This window comes from Scomber scombrus, chromosome 14 (genome assembly GCF_963691925.1).
Source record: "Scomber scombrus chromosome 14, fScoSco1.1, whole genome shotgun sequence".
Classification (NCBI taxonomy): domain Eukaryota; kingdom Metazoa; phylum Chordata; class Actinopteri; order Scombriformes; family Scombridae; genus Scomber; species Scomber scombrus.
The window spans coordinates 19,930,817-19,947,404 of NC_084983.1; the positions used below are offsets into that span (position 1 = coordinate 19,930,817).

Consider the following 16,588-nt stretch of genomic DNA (forward strand, 5'->3'; position numbering starts at 1 on the left):
ACCTGGATACACAGAATACTATTCCACCACTGCTGATTAATATCACCCACATGCACAGGCATACATCAATGTTAGTGACACACACCAAACACAAGTTTTTTTAAATTGTTTTATTATTTTTGTGCAATGGCCCACATGCGTCGTCCAACCTCAAGAGTCATTCAGCTCCTCCTGCCTCTCTTTCCGCCAACCAAGACCAAATAGGAAACAAGACCACCTACTATGGATAGAAAAGGGCATAAGCCCTGAACTATCCCTCCAGGCCCATGATCTTCTAGTTCTAGTAAGAGTCTCTTATTCTACTTGTCCTCATCTGAGTAAAGATCAGTCAAAATGAGCAGCAGAGGAAGAGGAGGCAAAGGACTCGGAAAAGGAGGCGCCAAGTGTCACTGTAAAGTTCTCCGTGATAACACCACAGGAAATCTGGCTCGCCATGGTGGTGTGAAGCGTATCTCCGGTCTGATCTACGAGGAGACCTGTGGTGTGCTGAAGGTGTTCTTGGAGATCACGTGTGTTGCCATCACCTACACCGAGCACGCCAAGAGGAAGACTGTGACTGCCATGGACGTGGTTTACGCTCTTAAGAGACAGGGCCATACTCTGTGCAGCTGCGGAGGTTAAACCAGATCTTGACCCACTGATACTAAAACCCAAAGGCTCTTTTAAGAGCCACCCACCTCTTCTGAAAGCTGTCCTGTTATTATCACCGTTTTATGTCATGTGAACATACAAGCAGTGCTTGAAATACTGTTAATAAGGGAATGTAAATAAATAATCACATACTATTTTGCACAATTGAAAATCTGTTCGTTAACTTGAGATGACTAGATTGACCCCCTTTTCTCAAAAATAAATATGAGATGAGTAATGGGATTACAAAGATGATCTGCAACACATTGGTATTAATAAACCCAAAAATTAATTAACAGCTAGTTAAATAGTGTATTAGATACAGGGAGAGAAGAATCAATGAAATGTTTTAGTAAATTGAGGCAGCCTCATAATGTAAAACATTTTTGTAAAACAGATGTGTTTCTTGCTGACTGACCCTTCCTGACTTTAATTATATTCATAAGAGTTTTGATGGGAAAAATAACCAATTAGGGGGAAAAAAAGAAAATTATAATAATAATTAATTAAAATAGTTGTTCATGGGATCTATGGATTTAAAAAAAACATCAATAAAGTAAATATTTTTGTTGAATCTAAATACAATATAATTATTCATCTTTATTTGTGGGTTTTTGACCAGCATATTATAAACAGTGAAGACTCACTCATGTCAGCTGGGTCCAGCATGGGAAAGCAATATAATTCAATTCAGTTTTAAGTTATTAGAAGTATTGATATATTTCAAAGAGAATACCAAAAACTGGATTATGGATTGATTAAATTAAACTATCCATGGATTAAAAAACAGCAATGAAACATCAGTTACAGGAAAGCTAAATCTTTATTAGCGAGTTTTTGAACGGCATATATAAACAGTGAAGACTTCTCAGATGAGGGGGTCTTCAAGTAAAAAGGCGGTCAGATCGCTTCTTGAAGGGAGGGACAGTATCTTGTACTGCGCATGCTCAAGATGTCAACCAATCCTGTGCGAGTAACAGCGCAGGATCATTTACATCAGTTAGATATATATTGGCCGGTGGGATTAAGTAAAATTATTCTTTTGTGGAAACCAAACCACTGAAAATGCCTGATCCAGTCAAAGCACCCAAGAAGGGCTCCAAGAAGGCCGTGTCCAAAGCCACCAAGACCGGCAAGAAGAAGAGAAAGACCAGGAAGGAGAGCTACGCCATCTACGTGTACAAGGTGCTGAAGCAGGTTCATCCTGATACCGGTATCTCCTCCAAGGCCATGGGCATCATGAACTCCTTTGTTGGAGACATCTTTGAGCGCATCGCCGGTGAGGCTTCCCGCCTTGCTCACTACAACAAGCGCTCCACCATCACCTCCAGGGAGATCCAGACCGCTGTCCGCCTGCTGCTGCCTGGTGAGCTGGCCAAACACGCCGTGTCTGAGGGCACCAAGGCCGTCACCAAGTACACCAGCTCCAAGTAAATCTGCTGTCTGTACCAACAACCCAAAGGTCCTTTTTAGGACCACCCACAACTTAATCAAAGCGCTTTATTCCTTTTTTAATGTGTCCAGATAGAATAAATCTTGTGATCCATGGAGTCTTGAGGATAAAGACAGACGTTTAGATCCAGTAGACCTTTTAAGTCTGAACATGTGTAGACTTCAGTAACTATGATCTACTACTATATAATGTATTAAATATGTGAAATGTACTGTATTTTCTGGAGTAGTGCATGCAGTGTTCAGAGACTCAAGTGTGATAAAATAGGATAATATGCACAATATGCCAAAAGGTGTCACTGCTGCCATACTATGAAGTATAATATATAATCCACACTGATGTTTACAAAACAATGAATATACACATTTGTTTTGTTTTGTTTTTTTAAAGGAGCAAATGTCTCCTCCTCAGTTCAAGTAGTTTAATATAATACTATGTTCCTGCAATACCAGGGGCTGCAGTTTCAGGATTGCATTTCTAGGACACTAGTTATAAAGGTAAATCCACCAAAATATTACCTTCTATAGGTTCACTTCATACACATCTGACTTGTTCAGACTGAGTATATGGTCACAGCGGACCACCATAGCTCACAGGGTTAAGGAGGTAACTTCAGGTTTAACTCTGGGTTGTCTGGGATTACATCACAACCTGTCAACACTCTGACACTGTTTAATAGTTTGCCTTTTTGTTTGCTCATCTTGAACCATCAGTAGTTTGAATTGCAGACACATTTATTTTAGTTTTTTTGTTCAGATTCACCAAGCCATGAGTATTCCTTATACAAAGCCCATGGTTTTTTTGTACATAAGTGAAATGTACCTTAAATTATATAATGACCCATATGAATGTAACGGTTTAAGTCCAAATAAGAATAATATAACATTTAATGTTATGAATAAAATGAGTCATCAACATTGAAAAGTAAATACCATACTAAATCTTGAAGTGTAGAAATCATATTGGCTCTTGGATCTTATAACAAAGGTTATTCTGTACATTATCATGTATGGAACTCAGACATAATTATTTATTATACTTGTTATCATTAATTATAATCACCAATAATTATTAGCCTGGATATTTACTCCAGCCCTCAAAAAGGTCTGAAAATTATTCTGATAAAAAACTGATTAAAAGTGTAATGATTAAAATGGCAGATTTGGAAAACTGGGTAGTTGTATCACGAGAATCATAATACGGTTCAACATTTTGACGAGCTATGCTGTAAAACACATCAAAAGGAATTATTTCTGATTTGTTTCTACATCCGTTATAGTTATGATGTTGATCTAACATATTAATATTTTTATGTTAAGATAGTTTTTTCTCATTGTGGTACATCAACAGTTCAGTGTGATCTTGAGTGATTTTCTGTATTTGTGGAGCTCATTGCAGATCATATTTGTAAAACTGACATTTGCTTAATAAATGAATACTGAGAGTGAGATATGATAGAATATGACTGAGTTGACAGAATATAAATAACTGCAGTCACTTATCATTTTTCCATTTAACCACCTATAACAGGTACTGAAAGTAAAGGGCTCCCTCTGACCTAAGTACATTTTTATTTTTATTGTTAAGAAATTGAGTGACAACTCAAGATACTTATATAGCAAATTTGAAGACACAATAATTAATGGGTAACATAAATGTTAAAATTTTGAATCGCCACCATTAGATGAGGTGGGTGGCTCTGAAGAGTCTTTGGATGGTGTGTAATAACTGCAGTCACATTTTTTTCCACATGACCAGCTGCCATGTAGATAATGTATCATCTTTAACATGATTACACTTTTCAGAATGAAAGGACATGGCACAATTGTTTCTATTATATTAACAGAAAACACTACATGGTTGCAACACATATCAGGATCATGCTCTTTAGGTGAGATGTGGGTGGCTCTTAAAAGAGCTTTTGTTCAGGTTGAGGTGTTCAAACTGATGACAGCTCACTTCTTCTTGGGTGCTGCCTTCTTGGCTTTGGGCTTGGCCACCTTCTTTGCGGGAGCTTTCTTGGCTGCGGGAGCCTTTTTGACCACTTTCTTGGGGCTCTTGGCGGCCTTCTTGGGGCTCTTGGCTGCTTTCTTGACCGCTGCGGGCTTCTTCACCTTCATCGGGGATTTCTTGGCGACTGCTGCCTTCTTGGCCGCTGTCTTAGGCTTCTTAGCCGATGCAGGTTTCTTGGCGGCGGGCTTCTTGGCTTTAGGAGCGGCTTTCTTCACGGGCGCCTTCTTGGGCTTGGTCTCCACCTTCTTGCTCATCTTGAAAGAGCCGGAGGCTCCGGTTCCCTTGGTCTGGACCAGAGTCCCCTTGGTCACCAGGCTCTTGACGGCGGTCTTGACGCGGGCCTTGTTCTTGTCCACATCGTAGCCTCCGGCAGCCAGAGCCTTCTTCAGGGCGGCCAAAGACACGCCGCTCCGCTCCTTGGAGGCGGACGCGGTTTTAACGATCAGCTCGCTGACGCTGGGGCCGGTATTCTTGGGCTTTGCTGCTGCCTTCTTCTTGGCGGCTTTCGCCGGGGTGGCGGCGGGAGCTGGAGCCACTTCTGCCATTGTTTCCTCGGAGTTTAGATCCTACGTAAATCACACAGAGTCTGAGTACACTAATGGAGAGTCTGAGGCAGGAGGCTGCATTTAAACACATCATGAGAACCGTGGAGACTCAATCCCGCTGCTGGCTCCTGAGAGCAGTGTGAATGTCTGACACTTGTGTTTTCTAGTAGTGAGAAAAGAGGGAAAAAATAAGTGTAGGACAAGTCCTGAAGGCTGACCGCGAAGACAGCGGATAGCGGACATGTTTGTCTTCATATTGAAGTCATGTAGAGTTCTGATGATCTCTGCATTTTGTTTGTGGAGCAAACAAACATCACCTGTTCACCGCCGCGGACAGCACTGCGCAGCGGCTTTTCTCTCTCATTTCTCTCCTAAAATGCTGTAAAATACATCCGAGCTCCACCATAAGCAGTTGTCCAGCTGGCTTACATGTTTGTTCACAGAGTCAAAGTCAAAACAACCATCTGTTGAATATAATTTTGTAATAAAATGAAGCTTTTCCTGTAGCAGCAAACACACTGATCAGGCTGACGATTCGGTTTAGTCAGACTTAATGTCGGAGCTGCTCTGTGGCTGTGAACATTACTTCTGTTATCATAAGGGTTATTTTTAATAAAAATAAACAAAAACACTTATCTGCAGTCAGTGCAATGTGTGTTACACTTCTTATTTATATATATTTTTTAAATTTGTAATAAACAGGAACACTGACAAATAAATAACAGCACAGTAATATGGTCTGTTATTACATAACAAATAACATTTACATTGTTGCTCCATGAATGCATAATTGTTGAACTTTAACATAATTAAATTATTTCAAAAGTATTTCGGTTATGATATTTATTTATGTGTGTGTGTGTGTGTGTGTGTGTGTGTGTGTGTGTGTGTGTATTCTGCTGTATTTTAAGATGAAATAATGAAATAAAAAAAACTGAAAGTTTTCCCTTTAACATGTTTACTTTGGATTCACTATGTGAAAGAAACACCCAGTTATGATTAATATTCATTATATTATGGGGTATATAGTTTATTTAGTAATAACAGCTAAACAGTGAAGTCATTTTAGCAATTGTGTCTTTAAATTCACAGCCAATGTAAGGACAATTAGCTTCTGTAGTGTCTATATGTATATTCAATTGCTTACATATCTCAAAGGAAATGTTGTGTTGTGCCTTTTTAGGGGAATTATATTTACAAAATTAACTTACTCCCAAACGCTGTTTTACTTCTCATCCAAAGAAACACATCTATAAAGTTCCTGTGAACTGAGGTGTCCTTTAATTCTCTTTGAACATTGTTTTCATGAACATGACTCTACTATACATTTACATAGTGATCAGCATTTCTTATTAGAAATGTGAAACACACAAGTGTGAACTGTTCTTTTATGTACACATTTCACTAATATAGCTTTCAATAGGTCTGTCATATTTTAAGGATGGCTTGCTCTTCAGAGGCAGTGGGTGACTAACAGCTGCTGTGTTGAAGCGTTTTGAGCAGCAGAGCTGTTTACAATCCACGATCATGTTTATGTTCTGCTAGTCTGTAGTTTAAGCAAGATGGTTGAAAATTGAAAAAAATTTAAGTTTACTCATCCTGAAATCATATTGGTCATTATCTTGTCCCAGTTGGCTTAAAATGTTAACCAATAGTAACCATTAAAAAGGTTCATAGTTACAGGACTTTACAAATTACTCTTTATGATCACAAGATAAATACAATATTTGTATCTGATGTTCATGTTGCACATATTAACTGGCAGGAATAAACAGGCATGTGCGATGCACTGGTACAGTAGTTGTTTCCTGTAAGTTGTAGTTGAGATCTCTGGATAATATAACATTCACTTCATTTTTAATCTTGGTCATTAAAACATATAATACCGTTGTGACTCAGGCAGAAAATCAAGGAATAATACCCTCAGTAACCTACTTGATCTGACTGCATGTTTCAGTACAACTGGGGAAAATGAACATTAGGATCACATTGGTCTGTCCAGAATCATATTGGAGATTGAAGTTTTGTTACTGGCCTTACTGTGTAACTTTATTATGATTTCCATTAGCTGCAGTCATTCTTCCTGAAGTATCCAGTATTTATTTTAAGGTTAAGTTGTTAAGTCTTTTCTCCCTTTGTTGAAATTACATGTACAAAAAAAAAGGCCTATTTAACTACCAGGAAGCAAAATACAACGAAAAATAAGTGGAGTCAATGGCTTGTATATATGTGCAAAGTTATATAGTAAATGGTTATTGGTGTTCATAGTTACATTAATGTCTAAACATATATCAACACAACAGGACAACTCTCAGAAGAGGTGGTTGGCTCTTAAAAGAGCCTTTGTGTTTCAGTATCAGTGGGTCAGATTTAACCTCTGAAGCCGCGTACAGGGTGCGGTCTTCCATAGGGCAGGGTTGGTTGTAGCGGTCTTTAGATATTTGAGAGCTATGGTTTGATGACGTTGTCTTATGGACTGAATGCCTGAAATTGTTTGTATGTAATGGTTGCTGATGAAAAAGGGGAGTCTGTGGGCAAGTTTCAGTGCTTTGTTTTGGATGGTTTGTAGTCGCTATCGTTGGTTGTCAGAAATGATGATCCATGCGGGAACGGAGTACTCAAATAGTGGTCTGATGTATGCCATGTATACTTTGATAACTGTTGAGGGTGAGGCGCCATGTTTTCCACAGAGGGCTTTGAGGTGGTTGAGTCTATTGTTGGCTTTTTGTTCCAGTTTGTCAATATGTTTTGTCCAGGTCATGTTGTTTTGAAAGGTAACTCCGAGGAAAGGTGCTTCTTTACTGAGGCGGATTTGTTGATTGCAAAGTGACAGATTCAGATTCGGTTGCAAGCGTTGATTTTTGGTGAAGAGGATGCATTGTGTCTTGGCAGGGTTTAGTTTAATTCTCCAGAGGTTTGACCAGTTTTCTATTTCAGTTATGCATGTTTTAAGTTTTTTGGCTGCAAGTTGTGGACTTTTGGAGCTGGACCAGTAGCAGAGATCGTCGGCGAACTGAGAGACTTTGGCTATGGTGACCGATGGGTAATATATGTCAGAAATATAAAGGAGAAAGAGGAGGGGACTAAGGACTGCACCTTGGGGGACTCCTGCTTGGGGGGTAAAGGGTGATGAGATGGACGAAGCAACTTTAACTTTTATTTGTCGGTTATTGAGGAAACTTGAGATGATGGACTGGGTGGGTTGTGAAAGTTTGAGGTTGGAGTCTAGTATTCTGTATATGAGTCCGTTGTGCCATACTTTGTCAAATGCTTTTTCTATGTCGAAGAATATTGTTGTTGTCTGTGGTGGCTCTTCCTTTTCTGAAACCAGCTTGATGGATTGCAATGAGGCCCATTGATTCAATGTGATTCCTTAAACGTGCAGTGAGTATGCGTTCAAACAGTTTTCCAATGTGGCTGAGGAGGCTTATGGGTCGGTAGCTGGTGGCGTTGTGGGGATCTTTTCCTGGTTTGTGAATCATAGTGACTAGTGCAGTTTTCCAGGGGGAACGGAAGTTGCCAGTGGTGAGGCAAGTGGTAAAGAGCTGTCCAAGGTGTTGAAGGTAGATTATCTGTGCTTGTTTTATTAAAACTGTGTCAACTGTGTCTTCTCCTGGTGCTTTATTTTTTCATTTTCTTTAAGTGCAATTGAATTTCTTGGGTGATGACAGGCTCTGTGAGGGGGTGGAGCTTTGTGTTCAGGTTAGTTGTATATGTCTGTGAGGTCTTGTGTTTTGTGATTTCTTTGTCTACTAAGTCTTTCCATGTGTTGTCAAAATTGGGGTCGTTTGGACATGTGTGGGTATTTTCGAGGTGGTTGCGGAAGAGCGGCTTTTTCTTTATTTTCGGTGATGATTATGCCAGATGATTTCAGCAGAGGGATAGTGTTGTTTTGTGGATCTCCATTTATAGTCTTGATTTTCTGCCAGAAGGTTCGGGGGTTTGTATCATGGTCCAGTTGCCTGTAGAAAGTTTTCCAGGTTTTTTTGTTTATGAAGGACTAGTTGTGTTTTGATGGTGGTTTGGAGTTTGTTTATTTCTGTCTTGATGTTAGGTGATCTGAACCGGATGTAGTTTCTTCGCAGTTTCCTTTTCTGTCTGATCAATTGGAGGATATAAGGGGGTAGTGACTGTATTGTGGTCTGGTTGGTAGTTTGCGGTATTGTTTCTTCTCTTGCTTGGGTGAGGAGTTGACTGAACAGGGTGGCTTGATTATCCAGATCGTCGGGTGTGGTAGTAAGAATGGTAGTTTTGTTCGTTGGTTGTCAGAAATGATGATCCATGCGGGAACGGAGTACTCGAATAGTGGTCTGATGTATGCCATGTATACTTTGATAACTGTTGAGGGTGACGCGCCATGTTTTCCACAGAGGGCTTTGAGGTGGTTGAGTCTATTGTTTGCTTTTTGTTCCAGTTTGTCAATATGTTTTGTCCAGGTCATGTTGTATTGAAAGGTCACTCCGAGGAAAGTTGCTTCTTTACTGAGGGGGATTTGTTGATTATAAAGTGACAGATTCAGATTCGGTTGCAGGCGTTGATTTTTGGTAAAGAGGATGCATTGTGTCTTGGCAGGGTTTAGTTTGATTCTCCAGAGGTTTGACCAATTTTCTATTTCAGTTATGCATGTTTTAAGTTTTTTGGCTGCAAGTTGTGGACTTTTGGAGCTGGACCAGTAGCAGAGATCGTCGGCGAACTGAGAGACTTTGGCTATGGTGACCGGTGGGTAGTATATGTCAGAAATATAAAGGAGAAAGAGGAGGGGACTAAGGACTGCACCTTGGGGGACTCCTGCTTGGGGGGTAAAGGGTGATGAGATGGACGAGGCAACTTTAACTTTGATTTGTCGGTTATTGAGGAAACTTGAGATGATGGACTGGGTGGGTTGTGGAAGTTTGAGGTTGGAGTCTAGTATTCTGTATATGAGTCCGTTGTGCCATACTTTGTCGAACGCTTTTTCTATGTCGAAGAATATTGCCAGGGTTATTTCTTTTTTGTTGAAATTTCTGTGGATGTCTTCTGATAAGCGGAGGATGTTGTCTGTGGTGGCTCTTCCTTTTCTGAAACCAGCTTGGTGGATTGCAATGAGACCCATTGATTCAATGTGATTCCGTAATCGTGAAGTGAGTATGCGTTCGAACAGTTTTCCAATGTGGCTGAGGAGGCTTATGGGTCGGTAGCTGGTGGCGTTGTGGGGATCTTTTCCTGGTTTGTGAATCATAGTGACGAGTGCAGTTTTCCAGGGGGAAGGGAAGTGGCCAGTGGTGAGACAAGTGGTAAAGAGCTGTCCAAGGTGTTGAAGGTAGATTATCGGTGCTTGTTTTATTAAAACTGTATCAACTGTGTCTTCTCCTGGTGCTTTATTTTTCATTTTCTTTAAGTGCAATTGAATTTCTTGGGTGATGACAGGCTCTGTGAGGGGGTGGAGCTTTGTGTTCAGGTTAGTTGTATATGTCTGTGAGGTCTTGTATTTTGTTATTTCTTTGTCCACTAAGTCTTTCCATATGTTGTCAAAATTGGGGTCGTTTGGACATGTGTGGGTATTTTCGAGGTGTTTGCGGAAGAGTGTGGCTTTTTCTTTATTTTCGGTGATGGTTATGCCAGATGATTTCAGCAGAGGGATAGTGTTGTTTTGTGGATCTCCATTTATGGTCTTGATTTTCTGCCAGAAGGTTCGGGGGTTTGTATCATGGTCCAGTTGCCTGTAGAAAGTTTTCCAGGTTTGTTGTTTATGAAGGACTAGTTGTGTTTTGATGGTGGTTTGGAGTTTGTTTATTTCTGTCTTGATGTTAGGTGATCTGAACCGGATGTAGTTTCTTCGCAGTTTCCTTTTCTGTCTGATCAATTGGAGGATATAAGGGGGTAGTGACTGTATTGTGGTCTGGTTGGTAGTTTGCGGTATTGTTTCTTCTCTTGCTTGGGTGAGGAGTTGACTGAGCAGGGTGGCTTGATTATCCAGATCGTCGGGTGTGGTAGTGAGTATGGTGGGGGTGTCTTTTAGTATTATTTCAATGTGTGTTTTGTAGGTTTCCCAGTCTGCTTTTCTGTATTGATATCTCTTGCGTGCAATAACTTGAAGGTGGAAAGAAAATGTGGTGAAAACCGGTAGATGGTCACTGCTGAGATGGTTTGTGGTGTAGAATTGGTGAAGTTTTGAAGCCAGGTCAGGGGTGCAGAGAATTAGGTCCAGGATGTCCGCTGTACCTGTTGCGGGGGAGATGTAGGTGGGTTCATTGGTATTAATGACCGATAAGTTATTGTTATTGAGAATCTGTTGGAGTGCTGTGCCGCTAGAGTTGGTTTTATTGCAGTAGAAGTTGATGTGCTTTGCATTGAAGTCTCCCATGATGAGGGAACAGTTGGTGTTGGAGGCAGCAGTGAACAGGTCAGCTGAGGGTTTTATTCCAGGGGGGCAGTAGACACTAGTGATTGTGATGAAGTGGTGGGAGTGGATTTTGGCTTTAATTGTGACATATTCATTTCCTTTGAGTTGTTCTGATGAGAGGTCATGATCCATTTGACTGTATTCAATGTTTTTTTTCGGATTAAAATTGCTACTCCTCCTCCATGTCCTGTCTATCGTTCTTTCCTGATGATGTTGTATCCGGGGATTTGAATCCGTGAGGTTTTTGATAAAAGTGTTTCATTTATGGAGGCTATGGAGATGTCTTTTTCTTTGAGTAGTTGGATAAGTTCTTGTTTATTTGCTCGTACTCCTCTGATGTTTATGTGTAGAAAAGTGGTGAAAGCCATTATGGGGATTTGTATACAGAAGGTCAGGTGTTTGCTCCAGATTATTATATTTGGCTGATTTATATGTTGGTGTGTGTATGTTTCCTGATGCTCCTGATTACCTCTTGAATTTTCTTTTCGTCCATGGTAAGTTTTCTGAGGTCATCGCGCAGGTGGGTGAAGTCGGTATTGTCATGATGCTGACTGGGGGGATTGGTGATGGCAGGCTGACCGGAGGGTGGTGCTTTTCTTGTTGATGGGGTTGTGTGTGAGAGGTAGACCGGGCAGGATTTGGAGGCAGCAGAGTGTTCGCCAGCACAGTTGGCACATCTAGCTTCTCGTTTTTGTTTTGTGCATGTTTTGTGGTGGTGATTTTCTCCACATCTGAGGCAGACAACTTGGTTAGTGCAGTTGGTGGATATCTGGTTGAACTGTTGGCATTTGAAGCATTGTTTAACAGTGGGTGGTGGCTGGGCTTTTTCTACTCTGTACTGGAAGAGGTCCATGTAGAACCCTTCGAGGAGGAGGCCAGCAGATTGTTCGGGGTTGGTTAAATGGATTTTGATAAATGTGGTTGGCTGTTGGGTGGCTTTGCTTATGATCCGGTGTATTCTGGTGATGTTGATGCCTTGTTTTTCCAGTTCTTGTTTGACCTGTTCATCTGTGGTGTTGGTGTGTGTTCCTTTAATGACCAGTAGTTTGGATGGGACTTCGGATTGGGGGGTGGTACCTTGTTTGCGTGCAAGTCTGCAGGTGAACTGTGCTCCATTGAATGATTTTTCAGGCCATGGTGATAGCAGGTGGTTTAGGGAGTGGATGTCTTTGGGGAAGATGAGAAGGTTGCCATTACGCATGTGAACCAGTTTTTCAAGATTTGCTTCGGGTTTGAGTCTCTGGATTTCTAGGAGAATGGATGTGTTGGTTACAAATGGGTGGTTGATAGTTGTGAAGTTTTCCAGTACGACAGGTGTTATTTCCTGATTATTGGATGCTTTTCTTGCCCTTTTCCTGGATCCTGTATTGAAGCTTTGGTATTTGTGCATATTTGTGTTTACAGTGTCGGAGTAGCTGTTGGAGAGGGGTGGCAGAGTGTGGGAATCTTGTCCATGCAGCAGAATGTGTTCCATGGTGAGTATGGTTGATTTCATCTGTGTGATATCATTGTGGAGAGGGCTGGATTGGGTGTGTTTGCAGAGTTCAGAAAAGAGGTGGTTAACTTGGTCAAATATGTTCTTGATAATGAGGTTATTGATTTTTTCAGTGGTGGAGGAGGATGATGATGTATCTGAAAGAGCAGATGGATTTGGGTGGGACAGAGTGGCTGCAGGATTACCTTCCAGGGGTGTAGTAGGGGCCATTGTTTCCACTTGCTGAAGTGTGTTGGTGATGAATGTCCGTACTGCTGGGGAGTGGGGGCTTTGTCTTTCTGTGGTGGGTTTTTTTGCTTTGGATTTGAGTGATTTGGGGTCTGTTGGCTGATTTCCCTTTTGCATTGTCCCATGTGTTCCAAAAGCTGTTGTCCATATTTGTTTCCTTTCTAGTGTAGTGATTGGTTTTGAAGTGGACATGATTTTATCTCGGAGGGTGTGTTACAGCTTGGTGTTCTGTATGTGTGTGTGTGTGTGCAAGTGGGATGGGAGGTGGGAGGGGCTCTTTATTGTAAGATTGTGATTTTTAAAAAAAAAAAAAAAAAATTTAAATAAAATAAGAATAGTGTTTTAGTGCTTTTGAAGACTGTTCATAAGTGCTTATTTAACAAGTGAACTAAAACAGCTAAAAGTGAAGCAATAGTGAAACATTAAAGAAGTGCCTTGGTCACCACAATTGCCGTTTACCTTGCACAGAGCCTGAGCAGGCAGGGATGTGTAGAATGACGTCGTCGTCAGCGCTCAGTGTAGCCGAACTCTCTTTCAACAAGCGAGTGAATGAGTCACGAATCTCTGAGTCACGAATGGAATGTTTAATTTTTTTTTTTTTCGCTATTTTTATCTTGAGCCTGGAGGAATAGTTCAGGGCTTCTGCCCTTTTCTATTCATTGAAGGTGGAGCTTGGTGGGCGGCAGGAGGGGCAGGACTCTGGCAGAGGGAGGGCGCATGTGGGCGAAGGCAGGAAGAAAAAGAGAAAAGAGGGAGAGAGATAGATGAAAGTTAAAAGGACAGAAGGATGAAAATTTAAGGAGAAGTAAGGAAAGGTTAAGAAAAAAAAAAAAAAAAAAAACTAAATAAATAAATAAAATAAAATAAAATTATTTTTTGTCTTTTTTCATTTTGATTTACTTGTGGGTTAATGTGGGTGTGTTTTTTGTTTGTGTGTTCAGTGTTCAGTACGGGGGGGGGGGTCATGGGATCATGAAGGGTTTAGGGTGGTGGGTGGTTTTGTAGCTGGATGATATATGACAGTGGGGTGTTGGTTGTGAGCTCGGCCTCCTTGATAGTCTTCTGTAGGGCAGGGTTGGTTGTAGCGGTCTTCAGATATTTGAGAGCTATGGTTTGATGACGTTGTCTTATGGACTGAATGCCTGTAATTGTTTGTATGTAATGGTTGCTGATGAAAAAGGGGAGTCTGTGGGCAAGTTTCAGTGCTTTGTTTTGAATGGTTTGTAGTCGCTGTCGTTGGTTGTCAGAAATGATGATCCATGCGGGAACGGAGTACTCGAATAGTGGTCTGATGTATGCCATGTATACTTTGATAACTGTTGAGGGTGACGCGCCATGTTTTCCACAGAGGGCTTTGAGGTGGTTGAGTCTATTGTTTGCTTTTTGTTCCAGTTTGTCAATATGTTTTGTCCAGGTCATGTTGTATTGAAAGGTCACTCCGAGGAAAGTTGCTTCTTTACTGAGGGGGATTTGTTGATTATAAAGTGACAGATTCAGATTCGGTTGCAGGCGTTGATTTTTGGTAAAGAGGATGCATTGTGTCTTGGCAGGGTTTAGTTTGATTCTCCAGAGGTTTGACCAATTTTCTATTTCAGTTAAGCATGTTTTAAGTTTTTTGGCTGCAAGTTGTGGACTTTTGGAGCTGGACCAGTAGCAGAGATCGTCGGCGAACTGAGAGACTTTGGCTATGGTGACCGGTGGGTAGTATATGTCAGAAATATAAAGGAGAAAGAGGAGGGGACTAAGGACTGCACCTTGGGGGACTCCTGCTTGGGGGGTAAAGGGTGATGAGATGGACGAGGCAACTTTAACTTTGATTTGTCGGTTATTGAGGAAACTTGAGATGATGGACTGGGTGGGTTGTGGAAGTTTGAGGTTGGAGTCTAGTATTCTGTATATGAGTCCGTTGTGCCATACTTTGTCGAACGCTTTTTCTATGTCGAAGAATATTGCCAGGGTTATTTCTTTTTTGTTGAAATTTCTGTGGATGTCTTCTGATAAGCGGAGGATGTTGTCTGTGGTGGCTCTTCCTTTTCTGAAACCAGCTTGGTGGATTGCAATGAGACCCATTGATTCAATGTGATTCCGTAGTCGTGAAGTGAGTATGCGTTCGAACAGTTTTCCAATGTGGCTGAGGAGGCTTATGGGTCGGTAGCTGGTGGCGTTGTGGGGATCTTTTCCTGGTTTGTGAATCATAGTGACGAGTGCAGTTTTCCAGGGGGAAGGGAAGTGGCCAGTGGTGAGACAAGTGGTAAAGAGCTGTCCAAGGTGTTGAAGGTAGATTATCGGTGCTTGTTTTATTAAAACTGTATCAACTGTGTCTTCTCCTGGTGCTTTATTTTTCATTTTCTTTAAGTGCAATTGAATTTCTTGGGTGATGACAGGCTCTGTGAGGGGGTGGAGCTTTGTGTTCAGGTTAGTTGTATATGTCTGTGAGGTCTTGTGTTTTGTTATTTCTTTGTCCACTAAGTCTTTCCATATGTTGTCAAAATTGGGGTCGTTTGGACATGTGTGGGTATTTTCGAGGTGTTTGCGGAAGAGTGTGGCTTTTTCTTTATTTTCGGTGATGATTATGCCAGATGATTTCAGCAGAGGGATAGTGTTGTTTTGTGGATCTCCATTTATGGTCTTGATTTTCTGCCAGAAGGTTCGGGGGTTTGTATCATGGTCCAGTTGCCTGTAGAAAGTTTTCCAGGTTTTTTGTTTATGAAGGACTAGTTGTGTTTTGATGGTGGTTTGGAGTTTGTTTATTTCTGTCTTGATGTTAGGTGATCTGAACCGGATGTAGTTTCTTCGCAGTTTCCTTTTCTGTCTGATCAATTGGAGGATATAAGGGGGTAGTGACTGTATTGTGGTCTGGTTGGTAGTTTGCGGTATTGTTTCTTCTCTTGCTTGGGTGAGGAGTTGACTGAGCAGGGTGGCTTGATTATCCAGATCGTCGGGTGTGGTAGTGAGAATGGTGGGGGTGTCTTTTAGTTTTATTTCAATGTGTGTTTTGTAGGTTTCCCAGTCTGCTTTTCTGTATTGATATCTCTTGCGTGCAATAACTTGAAGGTGGAAAGAAAATGTGGTGAAAACCGGTAGATGGTCACTGCTGAGATGGTTTGTGGTGTGGAATGTTTAAATACAGAAGCTTCTGTATTTAAAGCGTGTCTGCGGACGTGAAAGAGGACATGGACGAACTCTGCTGGGCGGTGTTAAACTCAACAGCTCCGCCCACTACCCAGAGCAGGGGTCATAACGTAACAGCCAACTTCCCGAAATACAGTCAAATTTATATCAATCAATAAACAGGTTGTGAGGAAACAAACAATCAGTAAAACATCACTTAATATAACTTACATATCATTCAATGCGGCACATCAGTAAAAAAATAATAGCCAGCTTCATAGAGTGCAACATATTAATAGGACAGGAAGGAAACAACAACAACAAACTTAAGTTCCGTCCTCAGTCTTTCTAACAGGGAGAGTTACTGGCTGTGTCTCAATTCAGGGGCTGCATCCTTTTTTCTTTTTTTCTTTTTTTTTATTGAAAGATTTGTTAGTTGGGGTGTATATTGTGAAATGAGGGATGAGGGGGTTACAAATAAAAAATGGAATACTGTCAACAGGTTCAGTTACATAGTATCATGACAGGCAGGAGAAGACAAAGGATAAGTACATTTTATGTTAGGCAAACAGAGGTCTATTCTAAAACGTGGAAACAGAGAAAATATTGCTATGGTCTTGATGGCTTTCTTATTTTCAGATTGACTAATTAGGTTGATGTATTGTTTGATTTCGTTTCTGAAACGGTGAGTGCAAAGTATTTGATTTGTAAATTTGCGGTTGTGAATATGA

General features: G+C 41.0%; 3 protein-coding genes across 4 annotated transcripts; 2 read left to right on the plus strand and 1 right to left on the minus strand.

Annotated features, from left to right (window-relative positions):
- Nucleotides 1–330: 330 nt before the first annotated feature.
- On the plus strand, nt 331–621 carry LOC133994396 (histone H4-like). Its single transcript, XM_062433642.1, has one exon. It carries the CDS (start codon nt 334–336, stop codon nt 619–621), a length of 288 nt encoding a protein of 95 aa, XP_062289626.1. The 5' UTR covers nt 331–333.
- Nucleotides 622–1,695: 1,074 nt separating this feature from the next.
- Nucleotides 1,696–2,064, plus strand: LOC133994394 (histone H2B 3-like). The gene has a single exon (XM_062433640.1). It carries the CDS (start codon nt 1,696–1,698, stop codon nt 2,062–2,064), a length of 369 nt encoding a protein of 122 aa, XP_062289624.1.
- A 1,974-nt stretch (nt 2,065–4,038) lies between these two features.
- Nucleotides 4,039–4,641, minus strand: LOC133994384 (histone H1-like). Of its 2 annotated transcripts, XM_062433630.1 has the most exons (2): nt 4,129–4,641; nt 4,039–4,086 (listed from the first exon to the last, which is right to left on the minus strand). In XM_062433630.1, exons 1-2 carry the CDS (start codon nt 4,639–4,641, stop codon nt 4,039–4,041), a joined length of 561 nt encoding a protein of 186 aa, XP_062289614.1. The 2 variants fall into 2 exon arrangements, with proteins under 2 accessions (XP_062289614.1, XP_062289613.1); XM_062433629.1 differs by having other exon boundaries at nt 4,039–4,641.
- Nucleotides 4,642–16,588: the final 11,947 nt, after the last annotated feature.

Bases quoted from the DNA above. Each gene is read 5' to 3' on its own strand.
- LOC133994396 (XM_062433642.1), top strand. From the start codon at position 334: ATGAGCAGCAGAGGAAGAGGAGGCAAAGGACTCGGAAAAGGAGGCGCC.
- LOC133994394 (XM_062433640.1), top strand. From the start codon at position 1,696: ATGCCTGATCCAGTCAAAGCACCCAAGAAGGGCTCCAAGAAGGCCGTG.
- LOC133994384 (XM_062433629.1), bottom strand. From the start codon at position 4,641: ATGGCAGAAGTGGCTCCAGCTCCCGCCGCCACCCCGGCGAAAGCCGCC.